The 18,489-nt window shown below is 43.4% G+C and overlaps 2 protein-coding genes across 4 annotated transcripts in view; one reads left to right on the top strand and one right to left on the bottom strand.

Moving 5' to 3' along the window:
* Window positions 1-95: 95 nt before the first annotated feature.
* Window positions 96-8,059, top strand: timm8a (translocase of inner mitochondrial membrane 8 homolog A (yeast)). The gene is made up of 2 exons (XM_043704295.1): window positions 96-327; window positions 7,659-8,059. The coding sequence occupies exons 1-2, from the start codon at window positions 211-213 to the stop codon at window positions 7,815-7,817; spliced, it is 276 nt and encodes a 91-aa protein (XP_043560230.1). The 5' UTR covers window positions 96-210; the 3' UTR covers window positions 7,818-8,059.
* zgc:101583 (uncharacterized protein LOC494104 homolog) overlaps window positions 7,483-18,489 on the bottom strand; it is a 27,171-nt gene continuing 16,164 nt past the window's right edge. For all 3 annotated transcript variants that reach the window (XM_043704291.1, XM_043704292.1, XM_043704293.1), the window contains 4 exons: window positions 18,114-18,204; window positions 12,140-12,300; window positions 10,346-11,025; window positions 7,483-7,766 (listed from right to left, as the gene is read on the bottom strand). In XM_043704291.1, coding sequence (XP_043560226.1) covers window positions 10,406-11,025; window positions 12,140-12,300; window positions 18,114-18,204 — 872 coding nt within the window. In that variant the 3' untranslated portion in view covers window positions 7,483-7,766; window positions 10,346-10,405. The remainder of the gene's footprint in view (window positions 7,767-10,345; window positions 11,026-12,139; window positions 12,301-18,113; window positions 18,205-18,489) is intronic.

Raw genomic sequence — 18,489 nt, 5'->3', positions numbered from 1 at the left:
GAACAGCGTGACAGTGGGTTGGGGGAAGGGGGTGGTTGCAGCACGTTTCTGCTGGTGGCGGCCACGTTGGGGTGAGAGGGCAGGGGGAGAAAAGGTGTTTGTTTCCGGTTCCGGGGTCAGCCTCAGGGCTGGGTGAAGGTCGGCGCGGAAACAAGGAGAAGGGTCAAGTCCGGAGCGGGAGCGGGCGCGGGCTCGGGCGCTTCCGGCGGCATGGAGTCCCAGGCTCAGGCCCTCGCCGCTGACCCACATTTACAGCAATTCATCGAAGTGGAGAGTCAGAAACAGAAATTCCAGCAACTGGTACATGGCCTCACGGAGCTCTGCTGGGTAAGTCTCAACGTGGTTAACATTAACTAGTACTTAACTAGTGATCTGACCCAGAGCCTGGACCCAGCAGGTCAGCCGCATAGTTAACATAACTAGTATTTAACTAGTGTTCTGATACAGCGTGACCTCACTCAGCCCAGCTGGTTAACTACATAGTTAACATAACTAGTATCTAACTAGTGATCTGACCCAGAGCGTGGCCTTTCACAAACCTTGGCTCATTGAGAAATGAGCTACTAGCATTCTCTTGAAGCACATATTTCGGTGAACTGTCTGGATATTCTCTCTTTGTGACTGGATCCTCATCTTTACCCCTCACCCTTTTTCTGTGATGTACTTTGTGGGATGTGTTACAACACAGCCCCTGCAACTTTGGACATTGAGAAGCTGCTGTCCAGCCCTTGCCTCACGCTGTTCCATCATGATCTCCATTCCCACCCCTTGAACACTTCTCGAGTAGGTGCAGGCTGTTAACCTCGTCCCATCTCCACAGGGATACCTGCTGTTCACTTCCTCTCCAATTCTTTCTCCTGCCTCTTTTAAAAAGCATTGATTTAACTTCTAGAATTTCACCCAACAAGTGTGACCTTTGTGGCTTTTTCACTCCCAATGAATACCTGTAACTCTGTGCATTCAATTCAGTTTCGTTAGTACAGTACATGGCCTTCAGCAGTGGTGTTGCTCTCATGAGTCCTTGTGTCTTTGCTTTTGACAGAACTTGAATGTGTGACTTTTGTGCACCTGTCTGAGAAACTGGGAATATCAGAAAACTTTCAAACTAATGATATTTAAACTAGAATAAAAGCAAAATACTATAGAATCAAAGATTCCCTTCAATGTGGAAGAAGGTCACTTGGCCCATTGAGTCACACTGACCCTTCCAAAGAGCGTCCGATCCATTACCTACCCTGTCACAGGAAACCCCACATTTTCCATGGCTAGTTCACCCAACCTGCAAATCTTGTGGATTGCGGAAGGGAACCCACACAGACATTGTGAGAATGTGTAAACTCCATGTAGGCAGTCACCTAAGGGTGAAATCGGACCCAGGTCCCTGGAGCTGTGAGGCAGCAGTACTAACCACTGAGCTACCGTGCCACTTGCTGTAGAAGCTAGGGTGGAGTCATATAGATGTACAGCACAGAAACTGACCCCTGTGTCCAACTCATCCATGCTGACCAGATATCCCAACCTAACCTAGTCTCACTTGCCAGCACCCAGCCCATACCCATCCAAATGCCTTTTAAATGTTGCAATTGTACCAGCCTCCATCACGACCTCTGGCAGCTCATTCCATACACACACCACCCTCTGTGTGAAAAAATTGCCCCTTAGGTCTCTTTTATATCTTTCCCCCTCACCCTAAACCTATGCCCTCTAGTTCTGGATTCAGCCTATTCAACCTTTCCCTATAGCTCAAATCCTCCAACCCTGGCAACATCCTTGTAAATCTTTTCTGAACCTTTTCAATTTTCACAACATGCTTCTGATATTGCATGCAATATTCCAAAAGTGGCCGAACCAATGTCCTGTACATCTGTAACATGACCTCCCAACTCCTATACTCAATACTCTGACCAATAAAGGACAGCATACCAAACGTCTTCTTCACTATCCTGTCTACCTGCAACTCTACTTTCAAAGAGTTATGAACCTGCACTCCAAGGTCTCTGTTCAGTAACACTCCAGAGAGTCTTACCATTAAGTGTATATAAGTCCTGCTAAGATTTGCTTGGCCAAAATGCAAATATTGCAATTATCTGAATTAATTAATTCATCTGCCGTTCCTTAGCCCATTGGTCCATCTGATCAAGATACCGTTGTAATCTGAGGAAACCTTTTTCTAACTCTATCTTCTAACTTACTAACTCTATCTCCTATGTTCACAACCAAAGTAGCGGACTCAGCACGGATCCTTGTGGCACTCCACTGGTCACAGACCTCCACTACCTGAAAAGCAACCCTCCACCATCACCCTCTGCCTTCTACTTTTGAGCCAATTCTGTATCCAAATGGCTAGTTTTCCTTGTATTCCATGAGATCTAATCTTGCTAACCAGTCTCCCATGGGGAACATTGTCGAATGCCTTATCAAAGTCCATATAGATCAGTCCACCGCTCTTCCCTCATCAATCCTCTGTTAGTTCTACAAATAACTCAATCAAGTTCATGAGACAAGATTTCCCGTGCACATAGCCATGCTAACCATCCCTAATCAATCCTTGCCTTTCCAAATACGTATAAATCCTGTCCCTCAGGATTCCCTCCAGCAATTTGTCGACCACCGACGTCAGGCTCACTGGTCTATAGTTCCCTGGCTTGTCCTTACCATCTTTCTTAAATATATTGGTGCCATGTTAGCCAACCTCCAGTCTTCCGGCACCTCACCCCTGACTATTGATGATCTCAGCAAGGTGCCCAGCAATCACTTCCCTCGCTTCCCACAGAATTCTAGGGCACAGGTCTTGGGGATTTATCCACCTTTATGCATTTCAGGACATCCAGCACTTCCTCCTCTGTAATATGGACAGTTTTTAAGATGTCACCATCTATTTCCCTACATTCTATACCTTCCATGTCCTTTTCCATAGTAAACACTGATGCAAGATACTCGTTTAATATCTCCCCCATCTCCTGCGGCTCCACACAAAGGCTGTCTTGCTGATCTTTGAACTGTCCTATTCTCTCCCAAGTTACCCTTTTGTTCTTAATGTATTTCTAAAAACCCTTTGGATTCTCCTTAACTCTATTTTCCAAAGCTATCTCATGTCCCCGGTTTGCCCTCCTGATTTCCCTCTTAGGTGTACTCCTACTGCTTTTATACTCTTCTAAGGATTCACTCGATCTATCCTATCTATACCTGACATATGCTTCCTTCCTTTTCTTCACCAAACCCTCAATTTCTTTAGTCATCCAGCATTCCCTACACCTACCAGGCTCCTTTCACCCTGACAGGAATGTACTTTCTCTGGATTCTTGTTATCCTATTTCTGAAGGCTTCCCATTTTCCAGCCATCCCTTTACCTGCAAACATCTGTGCCCAATCAGCTTTTGAAAGTTCTTGCCTAATACTGTCAAAATTGGCCTTTCTCCAATTTAGAACTTCAACTTTTAGATCTGGTCTATCCTTTCCCATCACTGTTTTAAAACGAATAGAATTATGGTCGCTGGCCCCAAAGTGCTCCCCCACTGACACCTCAGTTTCCTGCCCTGCGTTATTTCCCACGAGTAGGTCAAGTTTTGCATCTTCTCTCGTAGGTACATCCACATACTGACTCAGAATAATTTTCTTGTACACACTTAACAAATTCCTCTCCATTCGAGCCCTTAACACTATGACAGTCCCCCTCTATGTTTAGAAAGTTAGAATCCCCTACCATCAACATCCTGTTATTCTTACAGATAACTGAAATCTCCTTACAAATTTATTTCTCAATTTCCTGCTAACTATTCGGGGGTCTATAGTCTATAGTCTATAGTACAACCCCAAAAAGGTGATCATCGCTTTCTTATTTCTCAGTTCCACCCATGTAACTTTCCTGGATGTATTTCTGGAATATCCTCCCTAAGTACAGCTATAATGTCTTATCAAAAACACCACTCCCCCTCCTCTCTTGTCTCCCTTTGTATCCTTCCTGTAGCATTTGTATTCTGGAACATTAAGCTGCCAGTCCTGTGTATCCCTGCGCCATGTTTCTGTAATTGCTATGATATCCCAGTCCCATGTTCCTGAAACAAACACAGAGAATGTTGGAGGAACTCAGCAATTTTGGTAGCATCTGTGGAGAGAGTATGAGTTAACGTTTCCAGTCTGGTATGACTTCTTCAGAACTGAACTGGGACTGCAGGGTGAGAGAGGAGCAAGCTGGAACGGGGTTGGTGACAGCAGTAAAGCCTGCAGTGATCAATACTTGTCATGGGCTCTTGGAATGGGACTGGAGACAGCAATGAGTCCTCATTATTTTATAAACTTCTATAAGGTCATCTCTCAACAATGCTCCAGTAAAAAAAAAGTCCCAGCCTATTCAGCTTTTCCTTCTAACTGGAACATTCTATACCAGCAGCATCCTTATAAATCTCTACTGAACCCTCTCCATACACTCATGGTTTTACACTCAGAAAAGCTTAAGAAAAGATGAACTCAATGGAGTCATCTCACCTACATTGAGATACTCCATGAGTCCACTTCCTTTATTTCAATTTCTTTTGTTTATTTTTTTTCCCTCCTTTTCCAATGATCATTCTGCACGTTGCAAATTGTCACACTGAATTCAATCACCAACCTCACTTGGTACCAGAGTGATTCCATAAGACACTTGCTAGACCTTACCTTGAGTATCGGGCACAGTTTTGGTGCCACATTAAGGAAAGAATGAATGTATTGGAGGGAGCGCAGAAATAATTTACAAGAATGTTTCCAAAAATAAGAAACATCAGTTATGACGGTAAATTGAAGATGTTGGGACTGTTTTTTTTGGAGAAAGGCAGCTTCGAGGCGATTTGATGGAGCTCTTCAAAGTAATGAGTGGCCTGGATAGAGTAGATAGGATAAATCTGTTCTTGCTTGTAAAAGGAACAAGAACTGCAGGGCATAGATATAAAATGATTTGCAGAAGAAGCAAATGTGATGCGAGAAACAACTTTTTTCACACAGCCTGTAGTTGGGGCATGGAATGCACTGCCTGGAAGTGTGGTGGAGGCAGTTTCAATTGAGGCATTCAAGAGGGCATTGGATAATTATGTGGATTAAAAATAATGTGCAAGGGTATGGGGAAAAAGCAGATTGGCAATAGGTAATGCTGCTTTTTTGAACAGCTATGCAGGCATGATGGAACAAATAACTGCCTCCTGCACTATAACAATTCTGTAACTAGCAGTTTCTCTGCTATTTTGGCTCTGCTAAAACTTGGGCTTAGATTCCAGGGGAGATAGGATTGGGTTGGGGGAGGTGGTGCTGATGGAGGGAGTAGTATACATAAGTTGAGAAACATGGCCTCATGGCCCACTGAGCCTGGTTGCTGAAAATACTCCCATATCCTCAACCAACCTAAAGAATTGAATTGATGTGTGTGGATGTGGCCTCGCAAGAGCATGTTGGGCCAACTTTACCGTGGACCCCAGTCAGCTCTTCACCACGTTCTTGCAGGAATCTGAACAGCCTGTTCCAGAGTGCAAGCGAACAGCAGTGCATCACTAGTGTGAGACAATAAATGCCAGCTACAGGCATTACAGTCTTCTCTGGAAGAATTCACCTCCATTTGTGTTCAGTGGGGGTAATGAGTGGTGTGTTTTTTTTTATGTTTTGCTAACCATAAAGGTTAATGTTTAACAAGAGATCAAATTCCAGAATTGAAGTGAGTTTCTCTCAAAAACAGCACAAGAGGGTCAGGTCAGGGAACCGTCCAGCAGTGAGCAAGTCAAGGTGTCAATCGATGGAGGAACGTTTTGGCTGTGTGTAATATTGATGTTTAAAAGGGAGGGTCCCTAAGTGTGTTAGTCGTTACAAGAGATCCCATGAGAATGTGTTAATTTTCAAGGGGATTTTCTAGGAGTTAAATGTACTCCCAGAGGAGTGGATTCAGTATTTCCGGGTGTTCCCAGGACTAGCTCTGCTTTACAAAGAGACCTTGGGATTGTTCTGGAATTATCAGGGATCCGAGAGGCTCTTCATTTGCAGAGGCTTTCCAGGAGTGGGTCAGTATTCACAGGGAGGTCCCCCGGGTTTAGGTCAGTATTCACAGGGTAGATCTGGGGGTGTCTTTCTGGCAGAGGGACGTCATTCACAGTGGGTGATGTTCAAATTGACATTGGAAAGTAGCACTGGAAATAAAGAATCCACTATTATGATAAGAGATAAAGAATCTAAAAGTTGAAGTGTTACAGTTGATCTAAGTAAAGTTTAAAAAACCCTGCATGAATCTTCCTTCAAACTTCCCTGCTCCAAAGAAATTTACTTAGCTTCTCCAAACTGACCCTGGAACTAAAATGCACCACCCCACCCCACTCCTGCACCTGTCTGTTGAGCCATTCTGGCTATTCTCCTCTGCAGGTATTTGAGGATGCTCTCATCCTTGAGTGTTGTGACCATAATGAACACAATACTCTCAGTGCAACTTAACCAGGGTGTAATTAAGGTTCTACATAAATTCCTTGATGTTGCACTCAACACTTCTATTTTTGATGAGATCCAATATGCAATATTAATCTCACACTCAAGTCCCACCATCTTCACTGATACATATATCCTGCACATACAGTCTTATGTCCCTCTGTTCTGCACACACGCTTTAATTGTGCCATTAGGCTGACGTGTTTCCCTCCCTTATCTCTTCCTTCATAATATGTCTTGTTTCACACTCTGCATTAAATTACATTTGTCACAAGTCTGCCCATTCTTTTACCTATCCATGTTCTTTTGTAGTCAGTTCTTATTTGTTTACAAATCATATATCTGAAAAAGTTAGTGCTTTCTTGTGCAAAGTAAAATAGAATTGTGAATACTGAAGATTTGAAATAAAACAAAGGGAAAAAAAATTCTGAAGACGAGTCAAAAGGACTCAAAACATTAACCGTTTTCTGTCCAGTAACCACCTCAGTTTCTTCAGCAATGTTTTCTTATGCTTTTGGTTTTAAAAGATTCTGTGATACTGCAGGAAGGTGAGGTTGAGGTGGAAGGTCAGTTCTGCTCTTACTGAATTGTGAAGCAGGCTCAAAGGATGAGATGCTGTATGCCACTTCATAGATATCAGAGAATCCCTACAATGTGGAAACAGGCCTTTGGTCCAACAAGTCCACGTCGACCCTCCAAACAGTATCTCACCCAAACCCATTCCCCATTACTCTACATTTACCCCTGACTAAACACATAACCTACACATCCCTGAACACTATGGGCAATTTAGCATGGCCAATTCACCTAACCTGCACACCTTTGGATTGCGGGAGGAAACCAGAGCACCCGGAGGAAACCCACAAAGATACGGGGAGAATGTGCAAACTCCATACACAGTTGCCTGAGGCTAGAATCGATCCCAGGTACTGTGATGCAGCTGTACTAACCACAGAGTCTCATGTTTGTTACTTTCTCTTGTTGACGGCTTCCAATTATTTTGTTGTGCAAAAATTGAATGATTTAACCTTGAAAGATTCCAAAATGCTCCCTTACAGATGTTTAATGTAACTAACGAGCAAGTTTATTCTGTCTCTATTTGAAAGTAGTCACGACTGGCCAGAATTGTTCCCCATTTCCGTCCGATTCCTTTGACGTTGAATTTGATCAGGTCACAACACCTCACTTCCTGTCCTGTTGATGATTGTCCTCTTCCTTGGCAGGATAAGTGTATGGATAAACCAGGCCCACGGCTCGACAGCAGAACAGAAACCTGCTTTGTGAACTGTGTGGAACGCTTTATCGACACCAGCCAGTTCATCCTCAATCGACTGGAACAGACACAAAAAAGCAGGATGTCACCAGAGAGTCTGAGTGACTGAGTGAGCAGGAGTATACTGTGGAACAGCGGCACAAAAGACTTGCCTCAACACATGGCGCAGTGCGTGTCAGGCACAGTGCAGAATGGGCAGGCAGCATTGCTGGGGCACAGCTCTATGGGACCTGCTAGCCCCGACTGCTCTCGGAAGGACCTTAAATCGGGCTATTATGTCCTTGATACTGAGTCTCCTGTATGATCGTCTTACCATCCAGAAATAAAGCACGGTGGCGTTTTTAACACAAACATGCACTCAATACAATAAAACATAGTGGGGATGATCTACGTGCTGTCTTCAGCATGAAAAATTAAATCTGGTGTCCCAGATAAATTGTCTATTCAGAGTGGGATTCATGATTTTCACACAAAACAAGTTGGGGGAATTCATATCTGATTTTTCACATGGTAGCAGAACAAAACGAGGGCTTGTGTCTGTGATTTTCACAATGAAATTGGGATGGGGAATCCACATCTGTGATTTTCACAATGGGACAGGGATCTATATCGTGATTTTCACATGGTGACAGTACAAGATTTCAGCCAGAGAAGGGGACAGGAAATCTATGTCTGATTTTCCCACAATGACAGAATTGAACAGCGTTCAATGTTCCGTATCTATGATCTTCCCGTGGTGGTGGGGTGAGGGTCTTCTGTGCTCCTCATTCCATAACCGGACAATCTTGAGTGTAAAGATTGAAAAGCTCTGCTGACAAGCTGAACAAACTGAATACTTTAGAGACACCCTCAGGCAGTGTTCTACTGAAATAACAGGAGAGTCCCATTAAATTGTGTTGAGAAACTGCTGCCCCAACCATTTTCATTAAAAAAAACAATTTAGCAGGCATTATTGGAACTTAAAGCAGGTAAATGCAGAATTGTCACAGCCAGAGCACATTAAATACAGTTGCTGGGAATTAGTCACAGAGAAGTACAGCATAGAAACAGATCCTTTTGGTCTAACTCATCCATGTCGACCAGATATCCCAACCCAATCCAAAACAATCAGAAGCAACTTTGGAACTTAGGCACAGATGAGCTGTTTTACTCTATTTTCAACAAAGTGACAAGACTATGGGCACTAACTTGAACTTCCAATCAGATTCATGCAATGCCTTCACTTAGAGCTAAATGATTAGAGGGTAAGAGCATCTTTTGCATGCTTCCAATGGAATTTGTACTTAGTGGATGAAGCTACAAGTTACCCATCCTCTGTGCAAGATGAGTTATCCAGTCAGCACCTGGTTTTATCAAACTGTTAGAATAACTCATTGGTGTGATCCTCTGGAACAGCATCACCGCCCTCAGTTTCATAGCTTTTTATGTCATATCACTACCATGGTCCTCAGCTCGAGTGACAGAAAACTTGTTACTGCAGTCATGGAGGTGTCAGCAATGAGTATACAACATGTTCTATTAGTATGGTACAATGTGAGAATCAAACACTTGCCTTCTGACAGAGTACAGATTAGATACAGAGTAAATCTCCCTCTTCAGTGTCCCCATCATTGTATTTAACACTGTGCTGACTCTACTAAGTAAAGTTCCTTCTACAGTTATAATTAACCCGATATTGTACCAGTCTTGGGTGCTTCATTCTGTATCTAACCCCATGCTGTCCCTGTCCCTACTAGTGCTTAATATGTTGAAGCTGAAGCTCATCTTTTCTAACAAACTCTTCCAGGACAGTTACTGTGCAGATTACATTTTCTACTGTAATAGCCTCTTAGAGCCCCAGCTCCATTAACCTTTGAGCTGAAATTTCTACTGAGTTTGGATTGTATTGGGACAGACCATCTTTTACTGGAATGTACGAGCATGGTTACTGACCTGCTGTTGATTAGTGACGGCTGGTGTTTGTGATCAAAATAATATAAACTGTCAGTGTATTGGCAGCAAAAAAATCATGACAGCAGTGGCATTTCTCAAAGCTGATTATCCCTCCTGGTGTTGGCACACATTTTCCAATTTAGTGGGATATATTGTGAAAGTAGTATTTTCAGCTGGTGAAAGACAATAGACTGACATTTGTGCTCTGCTGACTGATGCATTACTTTTGTTACAATATATAGTAATAAAATGTTTCTTGGCCTGTTAAATTTGTATTTGTGACACAGTATTTCAGAGGTGAGGTGTAGGAGTCATGGAACTGTGTAGGGTAGAGTCTACAGAACTTTGATACTTGAGTCTTGCATAGTTTTAGAATGAATGAGGTGATCCTGCAGGGAGATTCCACTGCTCCAGCCTTCGTATATTTGAATAGCCATATTTACATCTTTCTAGCCTTTTAGTACCAGGAAACAAACACTCCTTCAGGGTCAGTTATTAGTAAGCACAGTAATGCAATTACATGAAGTGGTGTTGGCCAAACTCCCCTTTAGTTCAAACAGCACTGAATCAAGCAGCAAAGGGTTTATGGCCCAAGTTAAGGGAAGAAGAGAATCATATTAACAGAAGGGAAAATGGCACAAGCTTTAACTGTGAGTATTGCCAAACTGGATTTCTGCAGAAGAACTTTGCAAGTTCTGAACTCACTCCATCGCCCATCATATCCATTGATAGCCCATTCAGCCCTGTTTCATTTGAGATCCGGCCTCAGGTGAAACCATGCACAATCCCAACTTCACTTGGGCAGATGAGGACTTCAGTTTCCTGCTCTGGCAGACCTGGATACTGCTGATGCTGTGTCATGTTGGTCCACATGGTGCCAGGTTCACTCTTCCTGATGAATGGGGGTAGGGTACCAAGGGTGAAGCTGATGTTCTTGAAGGCATGGAGCAAGAAGATCCCAAGAACAATGATGACAAACCCACTTATCGTGCCCACAATGTTGTCTATGGTCATGTGATACCACTCCTTGAACAAGATGGCTGAACAGGTCATGACAGCAGTGGTGAACAGGACATAGTAGATGGGTGTAACAATGGAGGTGTTGAAAATGTCCAGGGCTTTGTTTAAGTAATTAATCTGTATGCTCACACAGAGTATCAGGCAGCCTAGCAGGATCCAGGTCACTGGCTGCACCAGCACAGGGCGACCCATAAACAGTTCCTTGATGGCGATCCCCAGGCCCTTGACACAAGAGACGGAGAGGGAGCCGATGATGGAACAGATCAGGATGTAGACCAGCACATTCTTCTGCCCATAGCGGGGGGCTACTGCAGTGATCAGGGTCAGGCAGCTGGTGACGACACATATTGCAAACACAATAAAACCTGCAAGCCAGACACGAGTTGAATTTAAATGGTATTAAATGTTTAAGTGATGGCTCTCATGTGTGATTGAACTACATCAGCACACTGAATAGGTTTAAGAAATAGAACAGACAGGCAAATGGAAGTATGAGAAATATATTTGCTTTGAATTAGACCATCAGGGATGTGAAGCAGGTTGAATGGTAACTATCAAAAGGGATTAATATGGATATAGGCATCACTAGCTAGACCAGTATTTATTGCCCACCCCTAATTACCCAGAGGGCAGGAGTGTCAACCAAACATATTGCTGTCAATCTCAACCAACACATAGGTCAGTCCAGGTATGGATACATAGTTCTTTCTCTAAAATGATAATAAATAGATGGCTTTCTAGGACAATTTATAATATTTATATGGTCACCACTGGTCCCGCTTTTATTTTCCAGCTATTTTGTTGAATTCAAATTTTCTGCAGTGCCAGAACATTAGTCTGAGGTTCTGGATCACAGGACCAGTGACATTACCATGCCCTACTGCCTCTGTAGGAATAATAGTATTGTACACAGATTGGTCACCTTATTTATCTGCTGAGGTAAGAGGTAACTTTTATTCAAACATAAGATTCTGAGAAATTATGCTTGGGTTAATGTGAAAAGGATGTTTCCTCTTATTGGAGGATCTAGAACTCGGGGTCATTAAAATTAAGGGGCCACCTATTTAAAACAGATGAAGTGAATTTGTTTTCTCTTAGGGTCTTTGGAACTCTCAGAAAAAGTAGTGGAAACAGAGCCCTTGAATATTTTAAGGCATAGGTAGGTAGATTCTTAGACTGTTAATCAGTGGGGTTGGAAACAATACGGATGAGGTTATATTAAGATCAGATATAATTTTATTGAATGGTAGAACAGGCTCAAACAACCGAATAGCCTGTTGCCGTTCACTGCTCATATACAAGTCATTCTCCTGGGGAGGAATATACTGCCATATAGCCAAATGGCTTCTCCTGTAATAAATTCATGATTTTGTAGAATTAGAACAACTATACAGTGAGGAACTGAGCTCTGTAGTAGTTGCAGATTTCCTTTAAACAGTTGTCAGTCTATGAGGTTTTACTTTGCAATATTTGGCCTACCTGGATCTTTGAGCTTTTCCACCATTTCAGTCAAGGTGCCAACCTCCTCCTCTTGGGGGGCATGGATTACCATCACTGTCGATCCCAAAATACTCAAGATGCAGCCCATCTTCCCATGATGGTTAAGGCTCTCATTTAGAAAATAAGAGGATAAAACAGCACTGTAGAGAGGGGAGAAAGCAAGGACTTTTGATTAGCACATGCAAAGGCCCTGCAGAAAACCATCAACACTGAAAGTAGCTTGCAAAGATCAAAAGAGCCATCTCCAACTAATCTCATCCTTGCACATTATGGAGAAATCACTGAGATATACTTTCCCTGAAACTTTATATCTCTTTCAGTCTTCACATGGTCCGACAAACAACAGTTTTGAACTTTGACTTGACCCCATCCACGACAGCCTGTGCGGGATGTCAGTGTTGCTGGATGGCCGCTATTTACTGCCTATCCCTAGTAGCCCGTGAGGTGGTGGTGGTGAGCTGCCTTCTTGAACCACTGAAGTTCATGTGCTGCAGGTAAACACCCAATGGTGTTAGGGAAGGAAATGCAGCTGAGAGCTCATTCTTTCATTCCAGATACATTGATAATTTAAAATATGAAAAGGACAAGCAAATAGGAGTTGACCTAATCCTGTAGTTACATTAAAAGTCCGAAAGGTCTGGAATAAATTCAAATAGCTACTTGCAATTATCTTAAATTGTAGATGCAAAATAATGAGACAGACACAACCACTAAGCCTGAGATCTAAAGCCAAACGACAGTTTCCTCAAATGTAGCTACTCCACGGATCGCACTTGTGTGTACAGCAGGGATAGTAATTGCTCTTTAAACGACATAAACAACTGAGGGATAGGACCAGTCTCCATGTTATATTTGCCCTGGGAGGGTTTCTAGAGGACTGTTTAGAGGAAGCTTTACTCTGTAGCTAACCCCGGACTGTGCCTATCTTGTGTGTGCTCGATGGGGACAATGTCATCAGAGCTATACTTTCAGTTTAAAGCTCGACTCTGTATCTAATTCCATGCTGTCCATGTCCCAGGAGTGTTTGATGGGAATGGTGTCGAGAGAACTTTAATTTCCATTTACTTTCAGATTAAAAGAATAGGGGGACTCTAATCCTTAATTCGTATCTAACCCTGCCCTGTATCTCTCCTGGGAGTGCAGAGCTAGTTTAATTTCAGGTTAAAAGAATAGATGAGCTTTGCTTTGTATTTAACCCTGTGCTGTACCTGTCCCAGGAGTGTTTCATGGGGATGGTGTCAAGGGAATTTTACTTTCAGTTTAAAAGGATTGTGGAAGCTTTACTTTTGGTTTAAAAGTGTAGAAACAGCTTTCCTCTGCATCAAACCCCATACTGTTCCGATCTTGTGAATGTTTGATATAGATAGTTTTGACAGACATTTACTTTGTTTAAAATATTAGAGGAAGCTTTACTCTGTATCTTTACTTTCACTTCTGAAAGGTTACTTTGTTTAAAGAGAGGGGGAAGCTTTACTTTCATTTTAAAAGAATAGAGGGAGCTTTGGTCTGCCTCTAACCCCATGCTATCTCTGTCATGGGAGTATTTGATCCAGACAATTTTGAGAGCTTTAGAATGAAGGACAATACAAGAACAGACTGCAAAACTGTATGACGTCTTTCTCAACTAAAAACCTTCTGCCTCTATGCGGTCCACTTCCCTCTATTCCCTGCCTATTTATACATTTGTAAAGACACCTCTTAAACATGACTAAAGTAACTGCCTACACCACCTCCTCTGGCAGGGCATTCCAGGCACTCACCACCCTGTGAAAAAACAATTAGCTTCTTACATCTCCTTTAAACCTTTCCTCTTGTACCTTAAACCCATGTCTCCTAGTAAACGATATTTCATAGAATCCCTATAGTGTGGAAGAAGGCCGTTTGGCTCATCGAGTCCACACCAACTCTCTGAAGTGCAGCTAGACCCACTCTGCTACTCTGTAACCCTGCATTCCCCATGGCTAACCCACCTAGCCTACACATCCATGGACACTATAGCCAATCCACCTAAACTGCACATCTCTGGGCTGTGGGAGGAAACCCATGCAGACACGAGGAGAATGTGCAAACTCCACACAGACAGTCGCCTGAGGCTGGAATCGAACCTGGGTCGCAGCAGTGCTAACCACTGAGCCACCGTGCAGCCAATTATTTCTACCAACTATCCGTTCTATTCATGTCTCTCGTAATTTTATAAACTCCTATCAAGTCACTCCTCATCCTTCAATGTTCGAGTGGAAAAAAACACAAGTTTGTCCAATCTCTCATAGCTAATACCCTCCAAAGCAGGCAATATCCTAATAAACCATTTCTGAACATTCTCCAAAATCTCCATATCCTTTTGGTAGTGTGGTGACCCAAACTGTATACAATATTCCAAATGTGGCATAACTAAAGGTCTATACACCTCTAACATGACTTGCCAATTTTCATACTCTCTGCCATGACAGATGAAGGCATGCCATATTGACCATCTTGACCACCTTATCCAGTTTTAGAACATAGAACAGCACAGCACAGTATAAGTCCTTCAGCCCTTGATTTTGTGCCAACCTTTTATCCTACTTTAAGATCAAATGAACGTACATACCCTGCATTTTACTATCATCCATATGCCCATCCAAAAAATCACCCAAATGTCCCTGAAGTATCTGATTCTGTTACTACTGCTGGCACCCACTACTCTCTGTGGACATCTCCCTTAAACGTTCTCCAATTACCTTAAAATTGTGCCTTGTGATAGCCACTTCCACCCTGGGAAAATGTCTTTGGCTATCCACTCTATATATGCCTCTCGTCATCTTGTATAGCGCGATCAAGTCACCTCTCATCCTTCTTTGCTCCAATGAGAAAAGCCCAGCTTCCTCAACCTTCCTTCATAAGGCATTCTCTCTAGTCCAGACAGCATCCTGGTAAATCTCCTCTGCACCCTCTCTAAAGCTTCTATATCTTTCCTGTAATGACGTGACCAGAACCAAACACAATATTCGAAGTGTGGTCTAACTAGGGCTTTATAGAGTTGCAGCATAACCTCATGGCTCTAAAACTCAATCCCCCTGCTAATGAAAGCCAAAACACCATAGCCTTCTGAACAACCTTATCAATGTGGGTGGCAACTTTGAGGGATCTTTGGATGTGGACCCCAAGATCCCACTGCTCCTCCACTCTGCCAAGAATCCTGTAATCTGCATTCAAATTCGACATTCCAAAATGAATCACTTCACACTTTTCCAGGTTGAACCCATCTGCCACTTTTCACCCCAGTTCTGCATCCTGTCAATTTCCCACTGCAACCGAAAACAACCCTCCACACTACCCACAACTCTCCAACTACCCACCACCCTCCAACTACCAACCTTTGTGTCATCAGCAAACTTACTAATCCACCCTTCCACTTCCTCATCAAAGTCATTTATAAAAATCACAAAGAACAGAGGTCCCAGAACAGATCTGTGTGGAACATCACTGGTCACCAAGCTCCAGGGTGAATACTTTCCATCCACTTATACTCTCTGTCTTCTTTGAGCCAGCCAGTTCTGTATCCAGATAGTCCCATTTCCCTGTATCCTATGCTTCCTTACTGTCTGAATGAACCTGCCATGGGGAGCCTTATTAAATTCAAAGTTCGTGAGAAGATTTGTAGCTCGGGTGCTCGTTGTTGTGGTTCTGTTCGCCGAGCTGGGAATTTGTGTTGCAGATGTTTTGTCCCCTGTCTAGGTGACATCCTCAGTGCTTGGGAGCTCCTGTGAAGCACAGTTCCAGCTGTCCGTTGCATATTGGTATATTGGATCCAGGTCCAGGACAGATTCAGTCAATAAGCACATCGACCTGGACCCAATATAACGACCACTGCAGCTGACAGCTGGAACTGACAACCGGAAGTGGCAGATTCAAACCACTACAAATGCCGGAGGAAAGATCACAGAAGCGCTTCACAGGAGGCTCCCAAGCACTGAGGATGTCACCTAGACAGGGGACGAAACGTCTGCAACACAAATTCCCATCACCCTTATTCCTGACACTTCTTGCGTTAAAATAGACACACTTCAACCCATCACACTGACGGCAACTTTGCCTTATCAACTGTCTATCCTTCCCCACAGACTCTCTGCACAATGTGTTTGCCTGTTCACCAGCTACCCCATCCTCTGACCCATAGCTCCAGTTCCCATCCCCCTGCCAAACTAGTTTAAACCCCTCCCAAAGAACTGTGGGAGACCTCCTGCCCAGGATATCGGTGCCCCTCCAGTTCAGGTGCAAATCGTCCTCCTTGTACAGCTCCCACCTTCCCCAAAAGGCACCCCAATGATCAACATATGTGAAGCCCTCCCTCCTACACAGCTCTACAGCCATGTGTTCAGCTGCATTCGCTCTCTGTTCCTCGCCTCACTAGCCTGTGGCACCGGTAGTAATCCTCTGATCGGTCTGCCTTTTAGCTTCCAATTTAACTCCCCATATTCAATTTCATGTCCTCATTGCTTTTTGTAGCTATGTCATTGGTACCAATGTGTACCATGACTTCTAGCTGCTCTCCCTTCCCCTTAAGAACCCTGTAGAGTTGATCCGAGACATCCCTGACCCTGGCATCTGGGAGAAAGTGAGGACTGCAGATGCTGGAGATCAGAACTGAAAATGTGTTGCTGGAAAAGCGCAGCAGGTCAGGCATGAGCCCTTGAATCTTCAGGAAACCTGCTTCTTGGATGCTGCCTGACCTGCTGCGCTTTTCCAGCAACACATTTTCAGCTCTGATCTCCAGCATCTGCAGTCCTCACTTTCTCCAGATTGCATGTGGCTTCACATTTTGAATCAGTCTGTTTATGAGGGATCTTGTCAAAGGCTTTGCTAAAGTCCACACTGGCAAACATTTACTGCCCTGTCAAACATCTTTGTCACTTCCTCAAAAAAAATCAAGTTTGTGTGACATGATCTTCTCTGGACAAAACCATGCGGCCTTCTGATTACTTAATCTAAGCCATTTTTCTAAACGCAAGTAAATCCTATCTCTAAGAACCTTCTCCAATAATTTCCCTACCATTGATGTAAGGCTCACCGGCCTTAACTTCCCTACTGTCCCTGTTCTACATGCAGTTTAAAAGAATAGGCAGCTTTACTCTGTGTCTAACTCTGTGCTATACTTATCCTAGGAGTATTTGATGGCGACAGTGTAGTTTGTGATGTTCTATTTAGAAGGGTAGAGGCAGCTATAGTTTCAGTTTAAAAGAGGAGAAAGCTTTACTTTTGGTTCTTAAAAGGTACAGAGCTTATTCTATCACGTGCTGTACCTACCCCACTGTGTTTTAGATTAGATTAGATTAGTTTAGGTTATTTACAGTGTGGAAACAGGCCCTTCGGCCCAACAAGTCCACACCGCCCTTTCGAAGAGCAACCCACCCAGACCCATTCCCCTACATTTACACCTTCACCTTACACTACGGGCAATTTAGCATGGCCAATTCACCTAACCTGCACATTTTTGGACTGTAGGAGGAAACCGGAGCACCCGGAGGAAACCCACGCAGACATGGGGAGAATGTGCAAACTCCACACAGTCAGTTGCCTAAAAACATACTCTGGGCTGAAGAGCCTCTTTTCATGCTGTAGAACTGGATTACTCATGTTCCTGGATTCCAGCTCAGTCCTGATGTCACTCAATCCTTGGATATTGAGATACCCCATTGTCACTGAACTGGAGGGAGACAGTGAGTGAGCGTTTGTCATGGGGAGAGGAGACAGTTTCCCAGTGCAGCTCATGTAAACTGCATGGATAAGGACCTGAGGTATGAGTGGTGTTACCCTTGACTTCCATGACAGAACAACTGCATTCATTGGTCTGAGCACCACAAATGACCATATATTTGAAGGACTGGTGTATGGTCAGGGTCTGTGAAACTGTAGACTGGCAAGATAGAGATGAATTGGAGCTGGAACTAAGTGATGTCAGATGTTTGCTCACCTCACAAGGACACTAAGGGCTCCCAGCGGAGTGACCAGAGTTGCTGGAGCAAAGACATAGGCAGCAAAATTGGCAGCTTCTCCTAAACCCACTGCAAAACAGGACAGACAGAAGTTAGAGAATGAACCAGGAGCACAGAGCACCAGCAATAGTGACCCATACTAAGGAAACCATGATTCACAAGGTTAAAAATCACACAACACCAGGTTTAATTGGAAGCACACTAGCTTTCGGAGCGACGCTCCTTCATCAGATGATTGTGGAGGGATCGATCGTAACACAGAATTTATAGCAAAAATTTGCAGTGTGATGTAACTGAAATTATATATTGAAGAATTGATTGTCTGTTAAGCCTTTCATCTGTTAGAATACAGTG

Source organism: Chiloscyllium plagiosum, chromosome 15 (genome assembly GCF_004010195.1).
Source record: "Chiloscyllium plagiosum isolate BGI_BamShark_2017 chromosome 15, ASM401019v2, whole genome shotgun sequence".
NCBI lineage: Eukaryota > Metazoa > Chordata > Chondrichthyes > Orectolobiformes > Hemiscylliidae > Chiloscyllium > Chiloscyllium plagiosum.
The sequence above is the reverse complement of the archived record's forward strand: the minus strand, read 5'-3'. Positions and strand labels throughout refer to the sequence as shown.

Bases quoted from the DNA above. Each gene is read 5' to 3' on its own strand.
- timm8a (XM_043704295.1), top strand. From the start codon at position 211: ATGGAGTCCCAGGCTCAGGCCCTCGCCGCTGACCCACATTTACAGCAA. The intron at 328-7,658 runs GTAAGTCTCAAC...CTTCCTTGGCAG, and splicing joins GCCTCACGGAGCTCTGCTGG to GATAAGTGTATGGATAAACC.